Source organism: Colletes gigas, unplaced genomic scaffold, assembly GCF_013123115.1.
Source record: "Colletes gigas isolate AHSC1104 unplaced genomic scaffold, ASM1312311v1 Colletes_gigas_Sc00027, whole genome shotgun sequence".
Classification (NCBI taxonomy): Eukaryota; Metazoa; Arthropoda; class Insecta; order Hymenoptera; family Colletidae; genus Colletes; species Colletes gigas.
In genome coordinates this window covers 1,599,853-1,627,516 of record NW_025106656.1, presented here as the reverse complement: position 1 = coordinate 1,627,516, position 27,664 = coordinate 1,599,853, and the positions used below count along the sequence as shown (strand labels likewise).

General features: G+C 32.6%; 1 protein-coding gene across 1 annotated transcript; it reads right to left on the bottom strand.

The window, feature by feature from the left end:
* Positions 1-265: 265 nt before the first annotated feature.
* Positions 266-27,618, bottom strand: LOC122401761. Its single transcript, XM_043404109.1, has 9 exons — positions 27,213-27,618; positions 25,467-25,661; positions 25,099-25,353; positions 24,802-24,937; positions 23,954-24,070; positions 7,637-7,815; positions 7,024-7,243; positions 2,641-2,755; positions 266-1,839 (listed from the first exon to the last, which is right to left on the bottom strand). Exons 1-9 carry the CDS (start codon positions 27,399-27,401, stop codon positions 1,788-1,790), a joined length of 1,458 nt encoding a protein of 485 aa, XP_043260044.1. The 5' UTR covers positions 27,402-27,618; the 3' UTR covers positions 266-1,787.
* Between the last annotated feature and the right edge of the window lie 46 nt (positions 27,619-27,664).

Below are 27,664 nucleotides of genomic sequence, written 5' to 3'. Positions count from 1 at the left end.
CGTCGAAATACCATGTTTTATTTGTTTAAACCTTTCATAGGCCTTGTAAAAATTATTTAGCTATTTATGTGTATATATATATTTATCTATATTACATATATATATATATATATCACCAAATCAACAAATAAATATCCTAAATATATTAAATATCGTATAATAGATGCTCTCCCAACAAATAATATATAACTTCTCAACTATTTTCGTTAATAATAGTTCAATATAATTATATCTATGCATATGTACCTGTATATGTATATACACATACATATACGTATACATATATAAATTCATTTATTTATTTATATTTATATTTTTCTTCATTTCATTAATTCTTCGGTTCATTTGTCTATTTATTTGTTTAAACCTTAGGCGTTTATCTATACGAAATTGACTACCCTTGTATCCCGGTAGCTTTGCTTTTGTTTTTCTTCTTTCGTTATTTAATTTCTAATACGATCGCCGTTGTTGCGACGATAAATAAGCAACGAACTAGTAAAATTATTTTAAAAGTTATGCAGACGTGAACGTCGCATTATTAGAAAAAGAAAACATGGATTGTATTAGTTCTCCTTAGAAATAAAGATAATTAGGAATTAATCAGGCATAAATTCAATTTGTTTCGATATCCTAATTGCCTCGTCCGATGTCTTTCTAAGGGGTTGCTAGCGCTACATCTGCTCACATTTTATTATTAACGTTTTTCACGATTTTCGCAAATCTTGAAATAATTCGATTCAATCCGTCTCGCGGATGTTTACTCGAAGAGCATTCATTTTCTCTTGCTCGTTGTAATTTTTTTTGCTTTCGAATTAGATACCATTTATACATAGCTTTTCGAAATTATGTTATTTCCCTATAGTTTATATTCGGCATAATTACGTTTGTTCTACGTTTAGATCGATTTAAATTCTGTTTCAATTCAAATTTAACGAACCAATTTAATACTCCCAAAATTTTTGGTCACTTGTTCACCCGAATTCACGTCGAACGACCTACACGATTGTGTGTGTGTTTTTTTTTAAACCGATTTAGATTAAACGAACGATTACTGATCGTACAAAAGATAATTTCATCGGTTAATCAAGGTTTATAACTTCGTCCCAAAAGCAATAAGTAGTTTATGTACCTGCTCGAATCTCGAGGAGGAAATACAGGCTGGTCCAGGCAACTACTGCTACCTAAATATCTCCGAAACTATAGAAAATAGTTAAAACGCTATAGAAACAAAAACACCACGGTCCAAGGGAATCCGTATTACAACAGGAATAGAAACACGTGTTATTCGATTTAAAAAGTAAAGGTAACCATTGTATCTCAAGAGCACTTAAGCATACAACCACCCACCGTTGTTTCAATGACATTTAGTTGGCAATAATTGCTGCACCTTCTCGTGCACGTGCTAGTGTGATTTCGAAGCTTAACGTAATTAACGAATTAACCTTATAAATACTTTGATCCTAAAATTAGCTTCGACGTCATCTCAATGAAAGGGTAATCGATCCTCAAAATAATTAAATTTGCCAACGGCCCCGGGTCATGTTTTTGGAGTTTACCAGCTGAATCCTTCAAGTAACTTCGCCTACTAGGTATTATCAAATACCCATAAATCATGGGCCAGATTAAGCCATGGATCAACTTAATCGAAGAAAGTAAGATCAATGCGTCGACGGTCGAGATAGGGTGAAGCAGGAAGGTTTCGTTCCAAGGAGTCCTTACAGTCAAATGAACGCTCCGAAGTTCTTCAAATGTCCGAAGTTGCACGTTCAACGCACCCCTACTTCCTCTCACTTATCCTCCGGATTTGCTCTCGGTGATCTTTCTGTTTCCTGTCTCTCGCTGCGAACAGAGATCAACTCCTCCAAATATTTTTCTCCTTCAAAGCAAACATGCGGCTAAAGAATCCTCGTTCGATCAGAAAACCTATCTCTATTTCTATTTCTCCCCTTTAACGTCACTTTTCAAACGACTGTCACTGTCTAGACTGAACGAAATATACGTAGTTGTCTTCAAACCCGTTAAAAGATACAAGAAGAAACTAACAAGTCAAATGATATGGCACAAAACCGCGGGTAAGGATCGTTACTCTACCATTTTCTATAACCGTCTATTGTACACTGACGCTGAGAGTGTTTGAGCGTGTAGTCTTGTAACTTCTAGATCCATAGATCTCGAACATCTCTCCATTCCCCAGCGAAACCACCACTAGGGAGTTATAACTCAGAACGACCAGCATTCTCATCTTTTTAAATCACGCAAGAAAGTGACCTAAGTGACTTTCCAGGACGCCCAAATATATTTAATTGTAAAGACTTCTTCTCGTGGGTCTTCCTTCCCGAATCTAGCCAATTTTTTTATATTTTTGCAATTCTCCCGGGATCGAGACCCGGAATCTTGTATCGTACGATGCTCGTCAACTTCACAAGTTACCCCTATATTTTGTAGGGGTTTTTAAAAATTTAAGATCTCCTCGTATCTCTTTCACGTTTTTCGTTTTATGTTTGTGACATTCTACTTCAAATGAACCGTATCAAATTATCAATGAACGTATGGACGTATAGAGATTTACGAAAACAAATCGATAGCAACATATTATCTAACTATTGATAAATATATAATTAGAAACAGAAGTGGACTCACCAAATGTATCTAATAGACTTCATCTTAAGTGCCGTCGAGTTCTCCTTGCACTTGTAAGCCAACACTTGTTTCACGCTGCTCACGTCGACAGTGGGAAATCTCGATGTTACGTAAGCTGTAAAATTACAATACAAAATGCATTTCGTTTATCGTTTTCGTACGTATACCATATTTCAAATATTTCTGGAGTCCACAAAAGTTTATAGATGGACTTTTTCAGAGAAAAAATTAAGCAGTAACTATAATTATACAGGATGTCAATCAATTTCTTAATTGAGGCTTCGTTAAAAAATTATTAAAAAATTTCAAATCGTTCTAAAAAAATTATTTTCGATTGCAGGGATTAATTACAACCATTTTTGGTCAATAGGCATACCCTCAAAATCCTAACCATTTTCGAGAAAAAAATTCCTTACCGGAAATATAATTTCTGGCCAGAAATGTCACACCAACATTTCTTGTGTATCTTTAAAACATCATAACTTCTGAACGGATTGAAGGATTTTAAAGTTTCAAAATGCAAATAACGCGTATTTTAGTGACGAATATGTAAAAATCCTAACAATATTGAAAAAGTTGTTCCGTGACTCCGTAAAGTGAGAAAACCCCCATAAAAATGGTCCAACTTTCAAACAGCCATAACTCCTACAAGAGTGAATATATTTCAATGAAACTTTTTTCTGAAGTAGAGCACATGAGTACCTACAAAAAAGTATTAGACAACTTTTCTATAGAACGTCGAACAAAATTACTAAAAATCAAAAACGAATTTTTAAGAAAAATCAACAGGGGGTAGTGCCTAAATTTTTCGGCGAGAAAAAAAAATTTCAAATCGTTCTAAAAAAATTATTTTTAGCTGCGGGGGTCAATTGCAATCATTTTTGGTGAACACGCATACCCCCGAATTCCTACACGATTTCGAGAAAAAAATTCATGAAGGTGGACAAATTGCCGTTCTACAGACGTAACTTTGAACGTTAATAACTTTTTAACGAAGCCTCAATGAACAAATTTGTATTCTTGATTTTCGTCTTATTTTGGCTTCTAGAATCTCCCATTAAAATTTTTTCCTGTATAAATGAAAAAACAAAACTACCAATATTCGTAAATCGGTATTTTTTAGATTCAAACGAAGTTTTTGATTACTGTGCTCATCTTTTTTATTGCCCATTTTAAGATGGTATAAAACCAAACTTATTTGTTTATTTTCCACCAAATACTCATACAATAAGGAGAAGCTTTAACGATTGGAGACGAGCAAAGTTTGCTGAGAGGAAAGATAGGACTTTATAAACTGGAATTCCAATTCTTGTGCTACCTATTTTTGATCCAAGTAAATGTTTAGACACCGCTGAGAGTTTTCACGGCTTTATTCTTGGATATCCTGTGTTTACCATGTTTCTTGATACGCGTATTTTGCATTCCTATCCCATGTTTTGTTTAACCTTATCGAATCGATTGTTCCGCGAAATCCATGAGAATTCAATACGACTATACGTGGAAATGCCTATGGAACTAGTTGTTTGTTTCGAAGGGATGTTATTATTATAGCGTAGAGCATTTTTTATCCTGGCAGTGCGAGTTATATTTTTTTGAGATTTCAGTGTTTGCTGCACTACAAATTGCCAATACCGCGTTAGAAAGCAAACAGAATGGTACGAATCCGAGTAACAATGTTGTATAATGTTTTTGTGAAAGAAAGGTAGTCAACGAATGCGACTTTCAATTGTGACGATAAGAATGGTTTGCATTCGCTGTTACGGAAATAATAGTCATGACTTAATGTCGCGAGGACACGCAACTTAAGGAACGTCATTAAAGCGAGGAAGAGATCTGTGTAATTCGGTTCCAGACTTCATTCAACTAATGCAATGCAAGGATAGTCAACTGGCTGGCTTGTCGAGGGCCTGCTCACGAAATGATCGATACGATTCCTTCCTATCCGTGATTTTATATTCCAAGGAGCCAGCATTTGCCAACATTGCCGACGTTAATAGACACAATTTACATTATTGGTCCTTTGAAAATCCGCACTGAATATAAATGGCGTCTCCGTATCGATGGCTAAAACGTTCGTCGTGGTATCATCGATAACGTATTTATCGGGCCATGCTTCTTCGACGGTTCCTTAAGTCCTCGACGACCATAAGCGTACCACTGCATCGAAGTGGTCAACGATACCATAAACGTACAGACACAGTGATTGCCTAGCCGCTAAAATTACTACGATGATATTAGTGCAGATGCAGTGAAAGAAATTATTAATCCTGTTCTTAATTTTGTAAATATAAAGGGTATAGCCGAATAAGGGGGTAAAATGTGCCCTTGAACCAAAGACATACGATGGATCCATCGATAGAGCATCAGAAAAAAACATTCGGAAAGGTAGTTATAGGGAAAATCCGGATTAGCGAATTAATGCCTATTCCCTCTATTTAAACGAGTACAAAAATTATGAAAAAATTTTGGTGCATTGTGGTTATTGAGATACGTGTTCGAAAATTGTTTCCGATTTTACGAAAAATTAAAAACGCAAAAAAACACAGAAAAGTACCGTTTTCGCATTGAAGCTTTCGAGACACTAGATTTATATAATTACTGTAAATGGATATTATCATTGGTTATGTCCCTGAATTTTTCCAGATTTTTTGGCCGGGTGCGCCGTAGTAGCAAAAATCAAAAACCGTTATTTTCGGCGTTTTTCGCGTGAAAAAGCAACTTAGAGAAACGATGGAATAGAAACTACTCCATAATTGTTTTTGTGTACATTTTAGGTGAAAATATTTTTAAATATTTTAAATAGATTTTCATTGTTATACAGGGTGTTCGGCCACCTCTAGCAAAAATTTTAATGAGCGATAGTAGAGGCCAAAATAAGACGAAAATCAAGAATACCAATTTGTTGATGGAAGCTTCGTTAAAAAGTTATTAACGTTTAAAGTGCCGCCCTTACTGAATTTATTTCTCGAAAATGCGCAAGATTTCGGGGGTATGTCTATTTACCAAAAATGACCGTAATTGAACCCTACAACCGAAAATAATTTTTCCACAACGATTTGCAATTTTTTAATTTTCTCGAATAATTTCACACCTTCTCTATTTTTTTTCTCGAAAGTGCGTACGATTTCGTGGGTATGTCTAATGACAAAAACTGATTGTAATTGACCCCCGCAACCGAAAATAATTTTTCCACAACGATTTGCAATTTTTTTTCTCCGTTAAAAAATTTAGGCACTTAATTGGATTTTCAGTAAGGAATTTTTTTCTCGAAAGTGCGTACAATTTCGGAGGTATGTGTAATGATAAAAAATGATTGTAATTGATCCCCGCAACCGAAAATAATTTTTTTAGAACGATTTGAAAAATTTTTTTTCGCTGAAAAATTTCAGCACCTACTCGATTTTTTTTCTCGAAAGTAGATAGGATTTCGGAGGTATGTGTACTCACCAAAAATGATTGTAGTTGACCCCCGCAACCGAAAATAATTTTTCCAGAACGATTTGAAATTTTTGAATTTAATTGTTAATAACTTTTTAACGAAGCTTCCATCAACAAATTAGTATTCTTGATTTTCGTCTTATTTTGGCCTCTACTGTCGCTCATTAAAATTTTTGCTAGAGGTGGCCGAACACCCTGTATAGTTGAAAATTGAAAAAATATATAATTAATAAAATAAAAAAACGATCCTACGTTTTTAATTTTTCACATCTAGAATTTGGAATCGAAAAATCAGAAAAAATTCTCAAACACGTATCTCAATAAGCACAATGCACCAGATTTTTTTCATAATTTTCATACTCGATTAAATAGGGGAAATAGGCACAAATTGGCTAATCCGAATTTTCCCAATAACTACCCTTCCGAACAAGATAGAGGGTTGAAATTTGGCACAGAATCTTTTTTTCTGATGCTCTATCGATGGATCCATCGTTTGTCAAATGTGGTTCAAGAGCACATTTGACTCCCTTATTCGGCTATACCCTTTGAATAAAAAAAAAAATTCTCAGATACGTATCTGATTCACTAGAATATCTCAAATTTTTCACCAGGTAGCCCAAAAGAAATCGATCCAAAATAAATTACGTCTAGCCTAACAATAAGGGTAGGAGGCTGAAGCTGTGCAGGAAGGGTTTTCTTTGAAAGCCCTTATCGACTGACGTATCATAAATTCAATTTAGTTTAGGGATACATTCGCCATGCTCGTTCGACTACGCCCTTTAACGACAGGTAGACAGGACACGATGGGTTTATTGTGTGGCGTTCTCGTTCACCTGATCTTACACCGCCAAACCTCTTTCTTTATTACAACGTCGTGTTAAGTTTACTCAAGACAGCCGAGGGATTGAAAAATAAACAGAAGTAGAAATAATGAAAGATACTTACATATGATGGCCTGTACTTTGGCTTTATCTAACGCAGGTTTCACTGGTCTTTCGGTAGCAGTTCCAGCACGGCTCCATCGTTGTCCTGTAACCGAGCAGGTGGCCAGCTCGGTGGGGCTGAACAGAATTGCTGCTAGACCACGTGTCAATTTCCTGTAATCGCTCCATTTCACAGCCCTCAGTTGTTCCTCGCAAACTGCTATTCCTTCTCCCAAGTGTACCTACAAATAACAACACGAGTTTGTAAAAAATGTTTAAAAGATGTTTACGGTTTAACGCGAGCAAAAGAAACGAAAATATAAAATGCAAGTACAGAACATTCTGAAAGAATAAAGAAAACGACAAGATCAATCTTCCATACTAATATAGACTTTCCTTTCCAGATGTCACGAGCTGTACACTGAATGACAATCTGCGAGGGACGTAGGCGATACCTGATCGATACCATAGTTCAACAAATTAAATAAAATCTTTGAACTTAATTGTACTTCCATAAACTTACGGGTCATTTCGCGTCGAATCGATCATTCTTTGAGTTCGATATTTTCTTATGCCCCGCAAAATTGGGCAGGATGGGGTGTCAGAGATGGAAGGATGTAATAAAAGAAATTTACCACGCCATCTGAAGAGGATTCCTCGAATCCACGGAAAGCAGGCATTGCAGCAGGAGGTGTAGTCCTCATATCTAAGGGTAGCCATTCGCTCCTTGACGGTGAGTTACCCTGCACAGATGGGGACCCATGTTTTCCACCCTTCGTTCCAAGTCGCGGCCTGCCGCGACGTACCCTTCGACCTAAACAAATATTTTCATACTCTTCATGTCACACATTCGCACTTTCTTCTTATATATTCTATTTTCATGAATAACATTAGTTACATTTAACTATGGTTATTGTTCCCTTCCTTTGGCCGTAACAAATTAATTTGAAATTTCTCCCTTACTTTTACGCGCTGTTCCCGTGCTAGTGACATCGTGAACATCTAATAACTTTTTTACTAATTGATCATTGGCGAAGCACTTATCAAAAACTACACTGCGTCTTGTTCCTGACCCTGGAGACATCGATTGACCTATTATTGTTTTTGGAAGAACCCTCTGGTTATACTCTACTGTAGATTTGTGGCATAATAAGTCTTGGCTTCAAATAAATAATTTTTCTAATTGTGTAACACATATAATGTATCAGTAGTTTTACAAATATGTTAAGAAACTTGGAAACCCTTCTAGAAACAGTGAAACTCCATCAGTTTTTGAATGTATCTTATACACCTTGGCAAAACATGGTGCTAGCATTAAGGGGTTTATGGTTCCTCACTCAGAGACACTCCCCACTATGGTGATGTTACTCTCGAAGGCATGGTTTAGATCCCTTCCACAAGTTTTCTGCTCTTTGCCCTGAAAAGCATGCTCGAGTGAGCTATTAGTTGAATTGATCTGCTCCAGAGAATACGAAGGGTCCACTTAGAACTCGAAAATGAGAGAACAGAGGTGTCCTACTTTGCAGAATTTTGCTTATTTTTGGGCATAGAGTAGAAGTTGAAAATCTTATTCAAATTTAAAAGTAGCTAATTTAAATTAATGTTACAAATATATCACTGATTACATTTACTCATTCAGCCTCGACACAAAACTTTCCCCCGACTCTTAATACAAAGTCACGAAACCTTTTCAAATACAATTGGCTGAAAAGATTCTTAATTCCAAGAAGGTGAGAGCTTCAAAAGATTAATTAAACAGAAATTTCTCGTTCTTGAGATCGAAAGAAAGACGAAGAGGTCAAGAGTGGAAAATGATTTTCCTGTAATTAAAAAATACGGTGTACGAATTTTACTTGGAGTCGAACAATTGGACGGCCATTTTTGTCTGATACGAAACAAGCTTTGACATTGCATTCCATTATTTAACATCCGCGAAATAATTAGTATAGTAATTTTGTATGTTGTAAGTTGTAAATTTGTAAATTAATATAGTAATTTTGTGGTATGATGAAACTGAAAAATGCAGGTGAAAAGAGAAGAACTTATTCGTGTGAAACGTACGACAGAATGTCTGGATTGCATGTTGTACGATTTTCTAATTACTTGTATGAAAAATTGATAAAAATATGAAACATGAAATAAGAATATCGAGGTTGATGTACAAATCTGAATATTTTTATTCACTGATATCTTCGCGCTGACAAGTAAAAGGTCGCATACAATTAACGTAGATTAAAACATTGACACGGATACACAGATTGAAAAAAACAGTAGAAACTGTTGTAAAGAAACACGTATCAGCGTGTGTAAATCGTATCAACGTTCTAATCTCGGTAGTTACTTATATTAAATACCTATTGTTAATTTCTCGAAACAGGCTTTATTTCGTCAAGAAAAGTGTTTCTCTAAGTCTGGTTTATATGTATATTTCAAAAAGGAGCTCGAACTGGTAAAAAATTGGAACGGAAAAGAAACTCAGTATCAGACTTACACAGACACTTAACCGATAAGGTTATTAACGCTACTTTAGTCTCCCAACTAAATAGCCTGCCTTTTAATTAATTAATCGTCGAATAACGCTTTACACACAAGTAATTATTCTTTTTAATAAGAACCAATTACGAGTACTTGATTTTCAAAGCGTTTTCCTATTCGATTTGAGAGAAAACGGTAATTAATTTAATTTTCCGTACATTCTCGCAATAAATTAAATTCGAAACTTCAGTTTCGGCAATTTACGTTGTTCGTTTATACATGAAAAATAACCACATCGATTGATAAAAATTCATTTGGAACTAATTCGCGAATTGCTCGTCCATCCCTGCAGCGAAATCCGCTAAAGTACGACTTCTGTTCTTTTTAATTTAAATTTCAAAGTACATACTGTGATTTCACGGAAGTTTATAATATCGCGAAATACAATAAAATAATATGATCGTGAGAAAAAAATTATTATACCATTTTACTACATTAAAGATATTCTTTGACAAGTAAAGAAAATTCTGATAAAAGTATCAGAAAACTATTCGAAACTAGAGTCAGTGACGATTTTGACATTAAAAAATGTTCAATGCCAAAACTTTTTTTCCAATAATCTTGCTATAAAACAATAATGAAAACAATTATTATAAAGGAAATAAATCATCCAACATATATTCGTATTACTATAAAATGGCCAAGTGTGAAAATTTAGCAACAATTTTACCATCGATCAAAAGTTTTCAATTTTTACTTCGATGTTTAGAGTCATTTTGCACGTATGTATAACCTGTTCGAGTGTTACGAACAAGATATATATTTAAAAACATCACAAATCGAATAAAGAAACACGGTCGTTTAGTTTTACAATTTTTATCTTAAACGGTAGATCGAAAAATTGAAAAAAAAAATAGGAACTTAAAATAAGACAAAAGATTTAAACATTTCGTTATCGTGAATGGACATTCGCAAACGATTTAAGTTTATTCGGTGTAAATAGTATTTGATTAAATAACCGTTTGTTATCGAGGTCCTCGATTAAGTATTACGGTAATAGGTTTGCTTAATCAACAAATCAATCAATAGAACGATTAATAAATCAGCTAAGCAATTCAATAAGCGATCGGAAAAGGTACTCTGTCAAAAAACTTTCTAACCAATTTGCAGTCCTGATATTTAATTTTAACTTCTGTAAAAATAAAACTAATATTTACAGCAAATAAATTAAATGAATGACTTAAAATGAATTCAGTGATATTTCGTATACTTCCGTTTTTTAATTTTTGTTTTATAATTTCGTTATGGTCACTGTTTAATTACTTATTATTTATAATTCTGTGAAATATAGAAACTTTCGCCTACCGATATTTCATAGAATGTTTTTGGTTGTTCAAGAAGTAGAAATTTCTACGCAGAAATTTTACACAAATCGGTTTAAAACAATATAGAAGACTGCAAAAGGTTTACAATGTTCTCTACTTCGTTTTCATTACGAATTTCAGCCTGCACAGATAATTGCGTATATTAATTATACAATTTTTCGTCTATACATATTCAAATATTTCCTGATATAAAAAATTCTTTCAAATTCCATGTTTCCGTTTATAATGAAACTTATAATTAATGTCCTACTTTTCATATAAACATAAACCCACCCGTTTTGCACCTTACAAATAAAATTTAACTGCAATTAGAGTAACTAGTACTGTTGTAAAAATAATTGTAAAAATGATTTTTTTTCCAAAAAGTAAAATTGCAATTATCTGCCCAGAAATTCTTATAATCGTAAGTACAAAATCTTATTCTCATTTCTTATCGTAAACATTAGTATGCATTCACATAACAAAAACAAAAACAGAAAAAGCGGTTATTCAGTCGTTCGTGTGAATAATTATAAATTATTATTAGTATTATTATTATTATTATTATTGTGTGTGTGTGTATGTGTGTATGCTATGCATTTGAGACAGTATACAATAATATGTCCTACTAAATAAATTTACATAGATTAAAGCAAGAAAAATTTCTACGTCAGAGGCGAGAAAATTCGAAGGAAATACACTTGGTATTTTCCCTTTTACACATGTACATGCAAACTTTTGAGAAAATATGTCGAAAATTTCGATTCCGATTCCTTCTTTTCTCTTGTTAATGTTATTCGTTCCTCGTAGAAATTTTAGAAATACTTTTAATACAAATTTGAGCGCCTTATGTATGGACATTCTTATTTTGCGCAACTACAGGAAAATTAACTTCGTAGATTTTTTGCAAAAAAAGTCCTCATAGTGTCGCAGACTTCGAATTTTCACTTTTCAAAAATATTTCCCTAACTAATTCTTGTACAAAGACTTCCTACAATATGTTTCACAATCGTTTTTTTTATTTTCGATCTTTGCGGCTGAAACTTTGAAAAAATCCTACAAAATTATTCGCAGAAATCATTGAGTGAATGTTTTCTTCACGTATTTGAGCTGAATATCGTTAATTTTTAAATGCTTGTTTACCTTGCAAAAAACCTAGAAGTCTGGATTACCTCAGAGCTCTCGGTAAAAATTCTATAATCTAATTCTTATGATTTTTCTATAAAAATTTTTGAACCTACTATTTGTAATCCGATGCAAAGACCTTTAGGTACGATATTTGCTATAATACGCTTGAAACTGAATGTTCAGTGTTCTTCAGCTATTTGTTTGCAAGAAACATTGTAACTTTAGTTTTTTTTTCAAATTCCTCTGCTAAAATTCTAAGTTGCAATGTTCTCAATTGTCAGCAAAAATAATATGTCTGGCTACAAAGCTGGTAAATTTTGCAAAAATTTTGGAAAAACATATTAATTTATTTCTTTGCAGAAAGCCTGACACATCATATCGTCTCCTTAACGAAGTTTTTAAGTTCATAATTCTTTACTTTCACGAAAATTGTACTTTTTCTTTTTAGCTCCTGTTCTAAAACATTTAGAGACCAATGTTTCTCGATAACTGCAACCATAACATTTGAAATAATTTTTGTGTAAACATTTTTAAGTAGATTTTTTTGTTCCATCGGAATGTCATGAATGCTAATTTTCTACGTGTAAGCTTTTGCAACAAATTCTGAAGCACAGTAACGTCTCTATTTATGGTAAAGATTTTTTAATTTCGATATCCACGATTATTTTAAAAGTGTATCGGGGTCTATCAATTTTTTGTAAGACATTTCAGAACCTTGTAAATGCAATAATCCCAAATTGTTGCAAAAATGTCTAAAACAGTGTCTTTTCTATTGCTTTCATTCTGCTTTATAGCGCGGATTTTCTTTAATTTACTCAATTGGCTATCAAAAAGTTTGGAGCTTAATGTTTTGAATACTTTGCGAAAAATACTGAAGAATAATGGTATCCATTTTTTGCAAAACTTTATCTCTACAAACTTGTATAAAAAATTTGACAAACCGTTGCCCAACGATATTTTTCGCGGATAATCGCCAAGTTGGAATTCTAGTTTTAATTTTAATTTTCGAACGTTCGTTTGTTTGCAAAAAAAGGATTTCCCAAAATAGATTTGCAAAAAGTACTGCATTTTATCACCTTGGATTCTCGTTCGGTGAATTATTTCTCACTGAAATTAACGATCGGGGTCTTATATAACGCAGAAAGCTATAATTTACAGCTCGATAATTTACGTTATTTTTAGATAAATATTAATAGATAAATATCTTACTAGCAGTGCTTACTTTATAGTAAAGTAGTTCATATTAATTTCTTAAACGATACGCAAGCCAATAATTCGTCAAAATGAATTATAATCGAAAAAGAAACAATATTTACAAGTGTACCTCTAAATTACTTGCAAAACGTGTCGAAATCATAACAAGGCGAATAATTTTTTAAACGAAGTTTCTTAATATTAGTGGCAAGTTTTGACTATTAATACCGACAATAATAATTTCTATTGAAATTAGTAATCACAGGTGGCCCACCGTAATCTTTCGATTATCACCAAAGTTATACGTTATTCAAACAAACGCTTTCTTGAGATTTTAAAAATGGGACTTAGATGCACGCATACAGGGTGTTGAAGAGCTTGTGATACCTATTTTCAAGATCCATTCCTCGTAAGAAAAGGAATCGAAAAGTTCTTCGCTATTTTACAATCTGAGGCATTGTTACTGGTATCAGCAGTTAAAGTTTTCTGTGTGTTACTTCTGTACTTATATCATACACGTGAGAAACGGGTATCGATAATGTTCGCGAGGAAATAAAAATTTAAGCTGATTGTATCTCGACAACAAAACCACGGATTGCAAAATGGAAAAAGAACTTTGATTTATACTGCCACGAAGTATTGATCCTGACAAAAAGGCACACGTGTTTGGATTCGGTTACATTGAACACCCTGTATATGCATGTATGACCTAACTTTATCACCAGAAATGTTTCCTCCACTTTCAGTATATCAAGAAAATCTTTCTTCTTAGAAAATACTAAAAGTAAATGAAACGTATCAGCTGAGAAAGTTAGATAGGATACCTGATACATATCACTTGATAAATAAGTAGAGTTAACTTTTTAACGTAAATAATGTCGTTATCAACGTAGCACTGATTGCAGATAATTAAAACAATTCATTGCCTTCGTAGAAATAATGTGATATAAATAAGAAATGTCAATTTAATTGAAAGTTATTAGTCGTCGAAGAAACTTAATTAACAATACTTTTGGATTTATTTAAAAAAATTCTAAAGTGGAATGTATCACGAGAATTATGCCACAATGATCCAATTGATAATTGTTATCGTATTAATTAACGGGACATTAGTGTACTGATACCTTTAAGTATACGATTAATATCTAATTGCTGATGGATCGCTTAAACAATTAATAGACACTGGTAAGTTATACTTTAAGGCTTTAATTATTTAGTATTTAATTTTTTCGGTCGTGTAAAGCTATTATAAAAATTGCACAGAATTGAAGCGCAAATTTTACGTATAAAATATAACTGATAAAACATCACATTCGCAATGAAAACGTCACCCATCGATTGTTTTAAATTAAATGCTAACCAATGGTTCGTATTCGCGTTTAAGCTGTGAACGATGAGAAAGAATGTTTAATTTGTATAAAACGCTGCATCGATACACCTCGCGTATAAGTCTAACAAGAAGTATGAGATAGCAGAAAATTACACGAAAATTGCATATACCCCTATGGATTTTTAATACTGATGAACTAACTACGCTTACACTCGAGAGATTGCACTATCGATTACTGTATAGTTTATGGAACAAATGTTGCTACGTATACTTAAGTCAAACGACACCCTTGTTGGATACGAGTCACATTTTTACTTGTTTTGTCATGGAACTTTGTCTTTTTTTAAGGAGAACTATTCTCTCGAAGAATTAAACGGCGATAATACTGTGCAGGGCCGAAAAGATGATTAACGAAACGACACAGGAACAAGAATGTAACACTTCGTTTTTTTTTTGTGGCATACACTGATACAGAAGTAGCTGTAAGTTGAAAATGTGCGTGTGTGGAGACACGGTAAATCGTATCAGCATTCCTTCCGCTCGTCATCTTTTCTGCTCTGTATCCTGCTTACTACCCCTAAACATGTGTCTGCGCGGGGGTGTTCAAGCCCATAAAGTTTTGACGCCCAAAAACGATTCCATCGGACCAATCATGAACCGTGACACACTGTACCCACACTACCAACTCGACGCCCTACAGTTTTTACAAGATCACGACATTTGTCCCACGCACTATATCTTTACAGTTATAAAAATCACTATTAAAAAATATAGTGAAATACTGGTCATTTGTGTACCCTAACGAGTAGAAAATTCCTTAGACACAAAAATGATGTTAGACATTGATGTTAGAAGAAAAAGGCCGAGCAAAAGAGTGAGAAAGAGAGAGAGAAAGAGAGAGAGAGAGAGAGAGAGAGAGAGAGAGAGAGAGAGAGAGAGAAAGAGAGAACCAAATATGAGCTTAAAATTGTTGATGTGAATTGCGAATTTTTCGGTCGCAATTTCAGTGAAGTATATATTGAAAATATACTTGTTTTTCACTTGCGAAACTTGTTTTTGTCTATTATATTTATATCCTTTCGTTTAATATCACGTATTCTGAAAAATATTAAAACTATTTCCCTTCCTACATACAGTTTCTCAACAACTCAAGATTGAAATTAACGTATACCTAGCTTACGAATTATAAATGTCTTTTTTTCCCGCACAGAAAATTTTTTGCGGATACCCTGAACACCACTATCGCTCATTTTCAATGTTCAGAAAAGTATTCGTTGGTAAAAATTTATAAATTTATAAACATAAATGTAGTAAATTACATTTTCGTAAAAAATAATAATGCAACTTATGTACTGCATATTCCTTTCTTTTTTTCTTTTTTTTTTGCCACCCTGTAAAAGTTCTTAAAAGTTCTTGAGACTTATTAAAGTGTTTTGCAAAACTTTAATCTGACTAGATTTCATTCTTATGGGTAATAATAAAATCTAGCTTCCATTTCTTCAAAATGAAAAAACTAAAATGTTCCGAACGAGAAACCAACCTCCTCTTTCGATTACCACTAATTCTAATTCTATAATTAATTACTAGCTATCGAGTACACGAATCGCTGTAATGTACAATATATACAAGAAATAAACAAATGCGCTTCCCTTCAAAAAAAAAAAAGAAAACAATATGGAATTTAAAATTTTGTCGAAATATTCATTCAAATGCATCTTATAGATAATTTGAATTGTTATGGCATATATGCTGAATAAATAACAATTAGAATGAATCGACTGATGAAAAATGGGAATGTTAATATCCGTAGCTACTCGTCGAATGTTTGTTATTATTCTTTCATTTCTCTGACTGGTTAAAGAAAAGATAGTTGAATTGAAAATTTAGAAAGTTTATGGCTTTCGAATTGAAATCTTCTTCAGAGAAGCATTCCAATCCGAAAAATTCTTTTACTAAGCTTCTTAAGGTCGAAACTTATTCTCGAAAGTTTTCAAATCGCTTTACTCAAATCTTCGTAATTTCCGCTTCCGCAATTTTCCAACTTCGAAATCACTATTTAGTACAAGTTGCACGACCGTTTAATCTAGTCTCCGGTCTTAATTACTAATTACCATTTTTTGATCTTGAAATTCCCCGTTTTCCAAGTTTGCTGTTTAAACTCGGAGAAGCGTTTCAACTTTCCAATTTTCAAATCGCCTATCAGTTAAAGAGAACAGAAACAAAAGTAAAAGGACATTAAACATTCTGCGAAAAGGTGCTTTTTCTCTGACTTAGACGTTTTCTGGACAGTGAATTTTCATCTTTTACTCTTGTTAGTCAGTTAATTATTCGGCGGTTTCAACTGGAAAATGGAAAAACTGTATTTTATGTTTAAATGTATCAATCAATCAATCAATCAACTAATCGGCTGATCGGTATATATCACTTTTAATGCCCAGCGAAATATTGCAAGTTAGAAAAATGATTTCCCTGTGATTATTTGTTTTGCTTCGATTTTTTCCTGTTTTGAATTGCTAATTTTGCGTTCAATTTGTTCTGACCTATTTTATTTTTCTACATTTGCGGTTCGCTGTTTGATTCTAGTTATGTGTGAGTGAGATATATGTATATGTATATGAATGTCGGTCTAAGATTCCACTCGATCGATCACATTGTTATTAAAAAAAATTAAAAATTAAAAAAAAAAAAAAATCGGGAACATTAAACTAGTTGGCAACGTCTGAACAATAAGGTTCAGATTTTAAACAAATATGTTATTTTCTGATAAATGTTAACTTTAGAGGAGGCAACTGCGATAACCTCGACCCACTCGAAGTAATTTTTTATTGCAACATATATCAAAATAATTAGAATTGAAGAGATTGTCCAATATTCTCTACTGTTTTTGGAAATAATTACATTTATGTTACGGCTAAAATTAAAACAGAAATACTTGATGTACAATCAAAACGAACTTCTTTTTTCGTTCTTGAAATACACAAATGTAAAATATTCGCTTAGAAAATGTTATGTTAAGGTCGAGCTAGCTAGAATTGCCTCTTTTGAAGTCAATATTTCCTGCTTCTTTTTCTTTTTTTTATTAAAGACGCATTAATTACTTCAATAGCAATTTACATTACTATTAATCAATTAATGTTATCTAAAATTAACAATTATGTAATGTAACTAAGAGCATTCCCATGTATTTACACAATTCTACCAAAAGAAAGAAAATTCTAATTTTTCTCCGATTTTTAACGAAAGATTAGAATATTTTTTAGGAGTTGTATTGAGAGATTCGAAGAAAATTAATTATATTTAAAAATAAAAATTCATACACTGAAACTTGATCCCTAACCAGATTCTCCTCTCATCAATTTACTTCGTTCGCAAACAAAATAGAAACAGAATATTGGTTTCTATAATCACTGATATTTGTAAATTAATAACGATCTTAAAGAAATTAAGACAGAGAAAATATAAACGAAAATTAAAATTGCAAACTGAAATCGAGAGAAGATTCTTAGACCGAGGTTTGCAACAAGCTGTCTGTACAACAATCTTAATAACATGATATGCAACATTTATATTCTAATCTTACAACAAGACGTTGTTAAATTAATGTCTCAATTTTTTATGAGGCGTTTATCAGTGAAAGTACATACTACACAAAGACTAACTCTATTGGCTTTCTTCTCTCACATAACCCATCGTTCCTGAGAAAAACTTATTAAACACGGTAGATCCATCATTTTCTTTTTTTATTAACAGCACCTCTTAACTTCCTATCAAAGAAAAAATATAAAAGTTGTTAACGCGGGAAGCATTTTCAGAAATGCATAAATAAAATTTACTTTATAATTATCGTTGTCAAATTTTGAAAAATTTACAGATTATAAGTGCATAAATGTTTTGAAAATTAACAAAATAAAATATTTCTTCAGAGTTTATAAGTTTGTAAAGTATTACTTAAAAAGTTTGTTAAAAATTAGCAAAGTTAATTATTTGTTTATAAAAGAATGTTAATTATTTAAAAACTTGTTTATTAAAATCTGATAATGCTTTTCGCATCTTTTTCTGTGACAGAAAGTTCAAAGTGCAGTTTAAAAAGTTTTTTTAGTTGATTCCTATTTTTTTCCAGGGACAAGAGTACATGATAGTGAAAATCTGCAAGATCGGTCTCCATACAGTCTGTGTATTCATAGATAAATATCTCATAGAGAACTCAGACATTACTTTGACAATGTCTCCTTGTTAGATTCAGTAAAAACTATGCGCTGGGCACGAAGCTCTCTGTTTCACGTATTGAAAAAAAGAATAGAAAAATCCTCGGAAAAACTACGTAACGATGAAACAAAAACCTATTCACGTACGAGACGAAAAAATTGGAATTAGTCTGTTTTCCCATCTCTTTCGTGATCAATGCGTGTAGCTTTTTCTTTTAAATTTGATTAGTCGCAGTCGTTGCGACTCCGGCACTGTTGTAAAACGGTATGTAAATATACTTATTATAATAATATATAGCTGCATCTGTGATTTGATTGTAAATCGTGAGGTAAGGAGTCTGTATGAAGGGCGCGATCGATTCGAAAAACATTTCGATTTTCCTCGGATACGAAGTCTATACGGAAGTTTTCAATAATTTAAAAACTAATTAAACAACGGCATCGTCTATTTACAATCGTACGAAAATGATTCATTTAATTCTATACCGTGCAAAAAATTATTAAATCGTTACGCCATGAATTACGAGCGGAAAGAATAACTCTAACGTATAAATAAATATTCGATCAATTTACAGATGTGGAAGGGACGAAAATTTCAGTAATAATTGAAACAATAATCTGTGTCTGTCATACTAAGTATTTGAATGCATGTTAAATTATTGAAAATTCTAGACTCTGTATATCGCGAAAAATTTATCGAGCCCATCGCGCTCACAGAACTATTGTCATCTGTAAAATATAATATAAAAGATCCTGAGTTGTACTGTGTGGTACTATGGCTATGGAGTTCGGCAATGTCCGAGATGGCTCTATCTTTTCTCTTTGTACTGTCAAAGAAATATATGTAAATTGCTTCAAAAATTTTTGTCGGAAATAAATACTAATTTACGTTGCACAATCATTGATTGTATTCGTAAGACTTTTAGGATACTGGTAAACAAAGTTGTTTAATCCGCGTATAAAAACTGATGCGACCTGCAGGACGTAGCCACCTTTGCTACATGTGTATCCAATGTTAACCAGTACCTTAAAATATCACTATTCTGTACGTATAAAAAATATTCTCAAAAACCAAGAAAATTTAAAAAAAAAGAAATAACAATAAAACAATGGAAAAGTAATGAAGACTTCCATTTAATTAAAAATAATTAAATCTGTTTTAGATAGAACCGTTAGAATTTGGAAGAAAATAATGTATCCAACATCGTTACAATACTTAATAAATTATATTTATAAAATAATACTCTTTATCTCAAATGTAGACACATTAATAATCTTTTATCCGTGTCTTGATATTACCGAAAATAAAACTAAACAAATTAAAATAATAGTAATACTGTTTATAATCAGTTCTTTTTTCAGAAAAAAATAAAATAAAAATATTTTGGAAACTAGTAACAAAAACCATTTTGTTATTGCGAAATTAATATTGTAACAGCGGAAACGAGAAAAAAAACAATGTAATACAAAATAGTAAAAATGTAAATAGATTGCGAAAAAAAAAAAAAATTAAAATTCATCAAAGAAAAGAAAATTTAACTATGTTTAATGTACTGGTGTTGAGAAAAAATTATTAATTGAGCTCTGTAATATCACATTAGAGCATTGTAAAAGAGTTCATAAGAAAAGCCACCTCGGACACGAGCCTCTTATAATATATTAATTTCAATATGTTGTATCACGGTGGTTTCCCATCGATAACTGTCAATAATAAATCCTCTGTAAATCTGCTTGAGCTGTAAAATCGGTTGGCTGTCTATCGCACCGTTAAACTGCTACGTGGTGAAAAATATATTATAATATGTTCGTACGTCATCCTGGGAGTTTCTGTGCGTGTCACCCAGTCGTGTGACGTAATCAATAAAGTAAATATAATCCTCTGTAAGAATATAATATCGTTGTAAATATCTGTAGTTTATATAACACTGTATAGCATCAAATAAAACAACAAGTTATCCTGGCTCGCGGAATAATCATTACGAGATGGGATGGCTGCTCCACTTGCGGCAATTGTTTGTAGTTTCTTTCATATTTTGTTTAAGGAATATCTCTCGCTTCTCCTTATGACGACGAATAGGCACGGCACCTTTTGCGAGTTGTCCTTCAAGGACTTTCATTTTATCAGTTACTGTAAGATGCTGCAAAAAGATTATTCTTTTGAGCAAAGTGCTGCAAGGATCTTTCAATAAAATTAAAACACGATTACTTTAAAAATTGTAAGAATATAAATGAAATTATATAAGACTGTAATTGCATTTCTATTGATTTTTTTTTTACTAAAAGTTACTTTAAAAACATAACTGTATATTAGTCACTTGCTGTTGCAAGTGAGAAAGTCTTATATCATACTCTTATTTTAAATAAAAGAATATAAATATTGCAACTTTACATTCATGAAAACGTCCATGAAATTAAACTTTTAATTTCGCAAAAATAATATAGGATATAAAGAACATATTTACGCGTAGTTAATAGAAGCCAAACTTTGTTTTTGTACTAAGAATTCTATTAAATTCTTAATAATTTCCATTGCAGCACCAACTCTTAAATCTTTTTACTGCATCTTGGTCTTTTGTTAAAAGATCGTGTTCAACTCCATTTGCAGTTTACGTCTGCCAGAAATTGCTGGTATTAATCCTACTCAACCAAAATACTATCACAAATGGGCCGAAAAAACTAAGGCGCATTAGTGGTATGTTGCATCGAACTGCATCACACTGCTCTGGAAGTGCTTTGATTCGACACTGGTCTGATTGACCTCGTAAGCACCATCTTGGAATGCTCTTGATTTGTTTTCCAGACTCACTGCAGCTGTACCCTCCTCCGTTGGGACTCTGGGCACAGGGAAGGATTTGACATTATCTGTTTGTTGTGTCTGAATTTGTAGATGTGCTCCTGTTTGCTGTTGAGCTTTTGGCTGCTGCTGTTGGTAGATTTCTTCTTGACGATGCCTGTCTGTGACGCTGAGCTCATGAAAGCTGACCAGGTGGCGCTTCAGGTAGAGCTTGGTCTTGAATGGCTTGTTACAAAGGGGGCATGTGACACTCTGAGGGTTGTGGATCAGGCGCATGTGCTGACGCAGGTTCGACAAGTTACTGTACATGCGGTTGCAGACAGGACAGGGGCGTGGGTCCAGCGAGTGCAGTTTGCGTAGGTCAGCTGCAACACACACACAACTTGCTCTAACCCGGTAGAGGCAGCACGGAGAAGGGAGTTAATCTTTTTTTTCTTTCTTTTCTTTTACTGAATGGATTTATGGATGGTGTCTCCGATTTGCCAACCACCACCGGACAGCAACAACCAGCTGAGAAACCCTAGCTGCACGATTGTTGTACGCTTTATCTAGCTTAGCAATGAGATCACTCTTAAATCTTAATTAAATTACTCGTGTTAAACAAGTTAGTAACATTTAAAATCTATTTTCATTTACTTCGTTCACTTTCAATCGATAAAAATCATTATTTATTACATTTTATTATTATACAATATATCATTGTATGAAAATTACTTTTGAAATACTTAACATTACCAATTCTATTTTTAATATGTGTTAATGCTCCATAAAATTTCATATATTATTATTCAAATTCAGTTCATGATAATTTAAAGAACTTCTTCATAATGTCAATCTAAGAAGTTGTTTAAATCTAATCAGTCTAATACTAAATTTGTTTTAAAAATCATTACATAATTTTCTCAGCATTTTAATTTTTCAATGCAACAGATTATTTAAGATTCAACAAATAGTATTGGTTGATCCCATTGCTACACATTTTGCGCACCACGATATCGCGCATCACCAACGCACACACATCGGAGACAAATGGTAAGCGTGTTGTTATTGGGTACATGAGGCGTGAGAGTTCGCGCTTATTCTCCGTAATTATTCTACAATTATTTCTCGACAATAACACCCTTTTGCATTTATAAATTTCCGCTTGAGACTTACAATCTAATTATCTAAAATCTTTTATAGTTATTATGATTATTGTACGTTAAGTTATAATAACAACTAATGATCACAAATAGATAATACTTTCTTAATATAACTTTTGCTTTCCCTTTATTCTTTATAAATTATAGTAAATGGTAATATAATAATACTTAAAAATTCAAATTTAAATAGTTTCTATTCTACTGAGTTAATTAAAATCCCATAATTAAAATTAAAAAGTAATATACACATTATGCTCTAACCAAGTATTTAAAAAATATCATTTTTAAATAGTACAGATTCATACCAAGATATCAAAATTAAAAGTAGTTCGATTCTCTGAAGTTTAAGTTTCTATTATTAAATACTTCATATATCTACCTTATAACATGGTATGATACGATTAGTAAAGCCAAGGGTATTAATTTTTTTAATTACAACACTGTAATAAAACATGGACCTCAACCAAAAAGCTTACAATGAAATTTAGCATCAAACAATTGCTTTGCTAAACATGTCAAATTAGGGTGTTCTACCGTGAGATATACATGGACACAGAAAAAACAACGCCAATTAGATAAAATACTAACGTTCTAAAAACTTAATATAAGTTAATATAATTTGAAAAACATTTCTTGATGTGGAAATTAAAAAATTAAAACTGTTTAATTTCCAATTGGCGTAGCTTCGAACGGACAAAAACGGAAAACGTGGAAGCAACGGACAGGCAGGTTTACCAGACGGAGGGATTTATTTGTCTAAATTTAAAAAAATCGATTTTCATTTCCTCTCTCTTCCTAAACTACTTTCATCTTTTGGATTCGTGGGGCTATTTAATTAACATAACTTTAAGAAAGTAAATAAATCATATTTACTTCAAAAGTGAACCGTAAAAGAACCCAATTTGTGCTAAACATTCTCTATAATTATTATTTAACAAATTAGAACTTTACAACCTCGCCTCCAACTCTGGCAAACAAATGGACAGGAAGAGCCCGAGTATGTACACGCAGCTGACTTTCTCACACAACAGCTGCAAACTGCACTCCGCCTGGATAAAATCATCAAAAGATCGCCTCCGAGTGTCAAATGTCTCTCGCTCTCTCTCGCTCTCTCTCTCGCTCACTCTTTTTCTCTCCTACCGCCTAGCAAGAGCTACCGAGCTACACGAGCTTACCATTTCAAACCGAGGCTCCCCTTCTCCTTCCATGTTTCTACTCGCATCCAAAAAATTCTCTCCGACATGATCGGCTAGGTTGTTGCTGTTTGTAATGGTGCTCGCAACTACCAAAGAATTAGGGTTGGGATGGGTGACCACTTACCTTGTTGCTCTTGATTTAGCTCCGTATTGCTAGTATGAGATGGCCCTGGCAGTCCACCTTCTAATGGTCCACCACCCCCGCCACCGCCTCCTCCGCCTGCCCCTCCTCCTCCTCCTCCTCCTCCTAAAAGAATAATTTATAATTAGAGATCATTTTATCAGAAATGTACCTGCTACTTCTTTGTTAATGACATTATTTTTCTTGTTTAAGGAAGTATTTTTTTTCGGGTCAAAAAAATCTTTCGAAACATAAAGTAAGCTGTGCACAAGTAGAAAACGACTTCAAATTAGAAATAAGAAACACCATACATCGATTTATTTGCTATGTTATAATTTCAATATATTATAATATATAATAGCTAATAAAGTAATTAACTAATTGTGTTAACATTTTATACAGATGTTCAAAAAACATTATTTCACAGCTCGAACTAGAAATATAAAAATATTTTTCATAGTTTTTTATAATGATAGATTGAAGTTAAAAAAATGTTTTGAAAAATCAATATTCTTCGCGTTATACGCCGCCATTTTGTTGTATCCCGTGTCTTTTAATGATTGAAGTCTGTGCTATTTAAAACTAATTTTGAATTATTTATTTCCGACCAAATGGATGATTACATTAATTCTTTTTATAATTATAAATTAAAATACTTTGTAAATTCTTGAAAGAAAAAAGAAAAACAATCGAAAGTATTATCTTTTTTGATACGAAAAAAAATAAATACTCCCTTCAAGTTGAAAATTATTTGTATCAAGAAACATTTCTTTTAACAGTTTGTTTAAAGAATGACTTAGAATTGTGGAAATGATTTTAATACATAAAATAGTTAAACATTAAACAATTACCTTGGTAAGAAGGTGGATATGATGGCAAAACTTCCATGCCACCATCAAGACTAAGGAAACCACTTGGCAGTGTGTTAACCTCCTGCTTTGGAGAACAGTCATCGTCGCTTCCATACTCTGGTAATTCTATTTTTGGCTAAAGCATACAAAATATCATAATTTTCTTTCTATAAATGAAAGTTATATCTTCAATTTTTGTTAATTAATTTTTAACAACAATATAAATTCTCTATCTGTCATACCAAAAATACAGAATATTTTATACAAAATTATAAAACTACAAAAGGGGAAACTAACCTCAACATTATCGAGATCTTTGTAACAGTCGAGCTGAACTTGTGGCTCGATTAATGGCCGTGTGCATGGTGGTCCAGTTGTACAGGCCACCGCAGCTGGTACAGGACTAGATATTTGTGGCGAATCACTTCGTTTGCACAGCCTTTTCAGTGGTGGAGGACTCGAGGCTGGTGATGTTTTACTGTGGTCCTCCTCCAAACTTGGTGAGATCAGCCCATGACCATTTGATGCATATATGTTACTTCTTTTCAAATGCTGAAATAAACCATTAAAAATCATATTGATGAAACATTTGCAAATACAAATGGGACGAATATTCAATTAAATTAAAAGAATTTTTGTATTTTAATTAATTTTCAAATACAAACCTTTTCGTTGTTGTGCTGAATATTTTGAGAGTCGGTAAGTCCACGGATTTGCAGAGACTCAGCAGTACGTAGAAATGTAGGCAATTCTGCTTGAGATATGTTTACCTCTCCAGCATACATGAACTCCAAAAGTGACTGTAGATGTTCAAACTCCACATCACGCATAAATATTATTGGATGCTTGCATGGATTCGTCTATGAGCATACATTTATGCAATATATTTTATGTAATTAACACATCTTTCTAATACAAGTAAAAATGAAACATTCCATTATTTCTATGTACAAGAAATTCTTAAACTAGGAATTTAGTTTCACAAATGTTTTAACACTGAGTTACAATCTTTCAAACTGTTATATTAAAGGAAATATTTATAATATAAAACTTCAAAGGATTGTTACCTGGTATTATAAAGCCTTTATAAAACTATGATTGTATGACATTCTTTATCACTATGAGTAGAATACTCTCCTAAAGTTTGATCTCCATATTTCAGGAACACTCAATGTATAGAGACAAACTAGTCTCATAATATTTAAATTTAATATTTATTTTAATAGCAAAACTTTTTCAACTTAATTTTACTTTATAATTAAAATTGTATACATTATTATGAAATTTATTAATAGTAATAACACAAATTTTATAGAATTGAATAAACAATTATAATAAAATAATAATAAAAATCTTATTCAAAATATAATAAAAAGAAATATTTTAAACATACACAATCATCTAAAAATCCACACAAATGAAGATCAATGAATATGATACTAATAAAAGTACTTCGATCAACTCAAAATTAACAATTATGTAGATAAACCTTTTTAACAGTAACCACTAGACAATAAGTTTGGGGATGAGCTAACAAAACATTTATGGTAGATAATTTTAAAACTATAAAATGTGGCTCTGTTTCAATTATGATCAATGCATTTTTCAACAGCCTAGGAAATTAAAAGTTTAGTCTTAGTAAACTTAACTGTTTTATTAGGAAATTTATTAATGTTAGTGCAATGCATACAACTTATTGTTTGTTGGCAAGAAAACAGTTACAAAATAATTAATTGTATAAAAAAAATTAAACACTAATTCAAGTAAAATACAATTCAAATACAAAGCAAAAATTGTACCAAAATTGTTTAAAGAAAGTAATATTAATACTGCAATGATTCTTGCTAAGCCTAGATTTGTCTTTTTGATGATTGTTTTTGTTTCTTTGATTAAAAACTTTATTTCAAGAAAAAAGGATACCCCATAATTATTTCAAATACATTTATATAGTCCAGAAGTATACATTGTATACAACTGAAGGATTACTTCATTACCTAGTTTGAATATTTTGTATTTCATAATTTTGTGCTATAGTTATTGAATTTCTATAGCTTATATAAAGGTAATATGTTGAAGATACTTTGCAATTGAAATCTATAACAATTCACGAGTTTGAAGTGAACTTAAACTATGAATAAGTATAGATAAATAAACAAGTAAAGTGGTACAGCAAGTATCCTTAATGCACAACATATATGAGGCTTCAGAGAATATTACACATACATATACATGAAGTCACACATACATTCGCAATTGCATGAGAATTTTGAGTAAATACTGCAATTTCATCTGCATCTAAACCAAAGCATGATTCTCAAAGAATGTAAGAATGGCTGCGGAGAAGAGAGGGGAGGGGGAATATCAGGCAACTAGCACTGAAGAGAGAAGCAAGGCGGGGAAGGTTTTCTAACCTTGAACAACTCCTTGAAGTAAGGGCTGCACGCGGAGAGGACAACCTTGTGCGCCTGGAGACGCCTACCATCGCAGGCGAAGGTGACATCAACAAAGTCCTCGTCATTCCTGAGGGCCTCGAATTGGCTGGTGATATTAGCTTGAAAGTTGTTCCAACGCAAGCAAAACTGCTGCTGGCTATCCGTCATTCTCCTCGCTCGACTCCCTTCGACCTCCTCTGTCTCCCTCACTCTTAACCTAAGAGCCCCCCACCACCCACCCTCTAGCCGTCTCTCTTTTACTTTCACCTTCTTCTATTTCTATCCCTCTCCCTCTTTCTCTTTCTTACTGGCGGCAACGCTGTTCTTTCTTCGTCACACACTTCGACTTTTCGAGTATATCTTTCTGTATTTTTTTCTTGCAGGAGACACTTTAAGAATTTTTGAAAAATAATGAATATGGAAGATTCATC

Bases quoted from the DNA above. Each gene is read 5' to 3' on its own strand.
- LOC122401761 (XM_043404109.1), bottom strand. From the start codon at position 27,401: ATGACGGATAGCCAGCAGCAGTTTTGCTTGCGTTGGAACAACTTTCAA. The intron at 24,938-25,098 runs GTTAGTTTCCCC...TGTATGCTTTAG, and splicing joins AAGATCTCGATAATGTTGAG to CCAAAAATAGAATTACCAGA. The intron at 1,840-2,640 runs GTGAGTCCACTT...CTCTGTTCGCAG, and splicing joins AAGTCTATTAGATACATTTG to CGAGAGACAGGAAACAGAAA.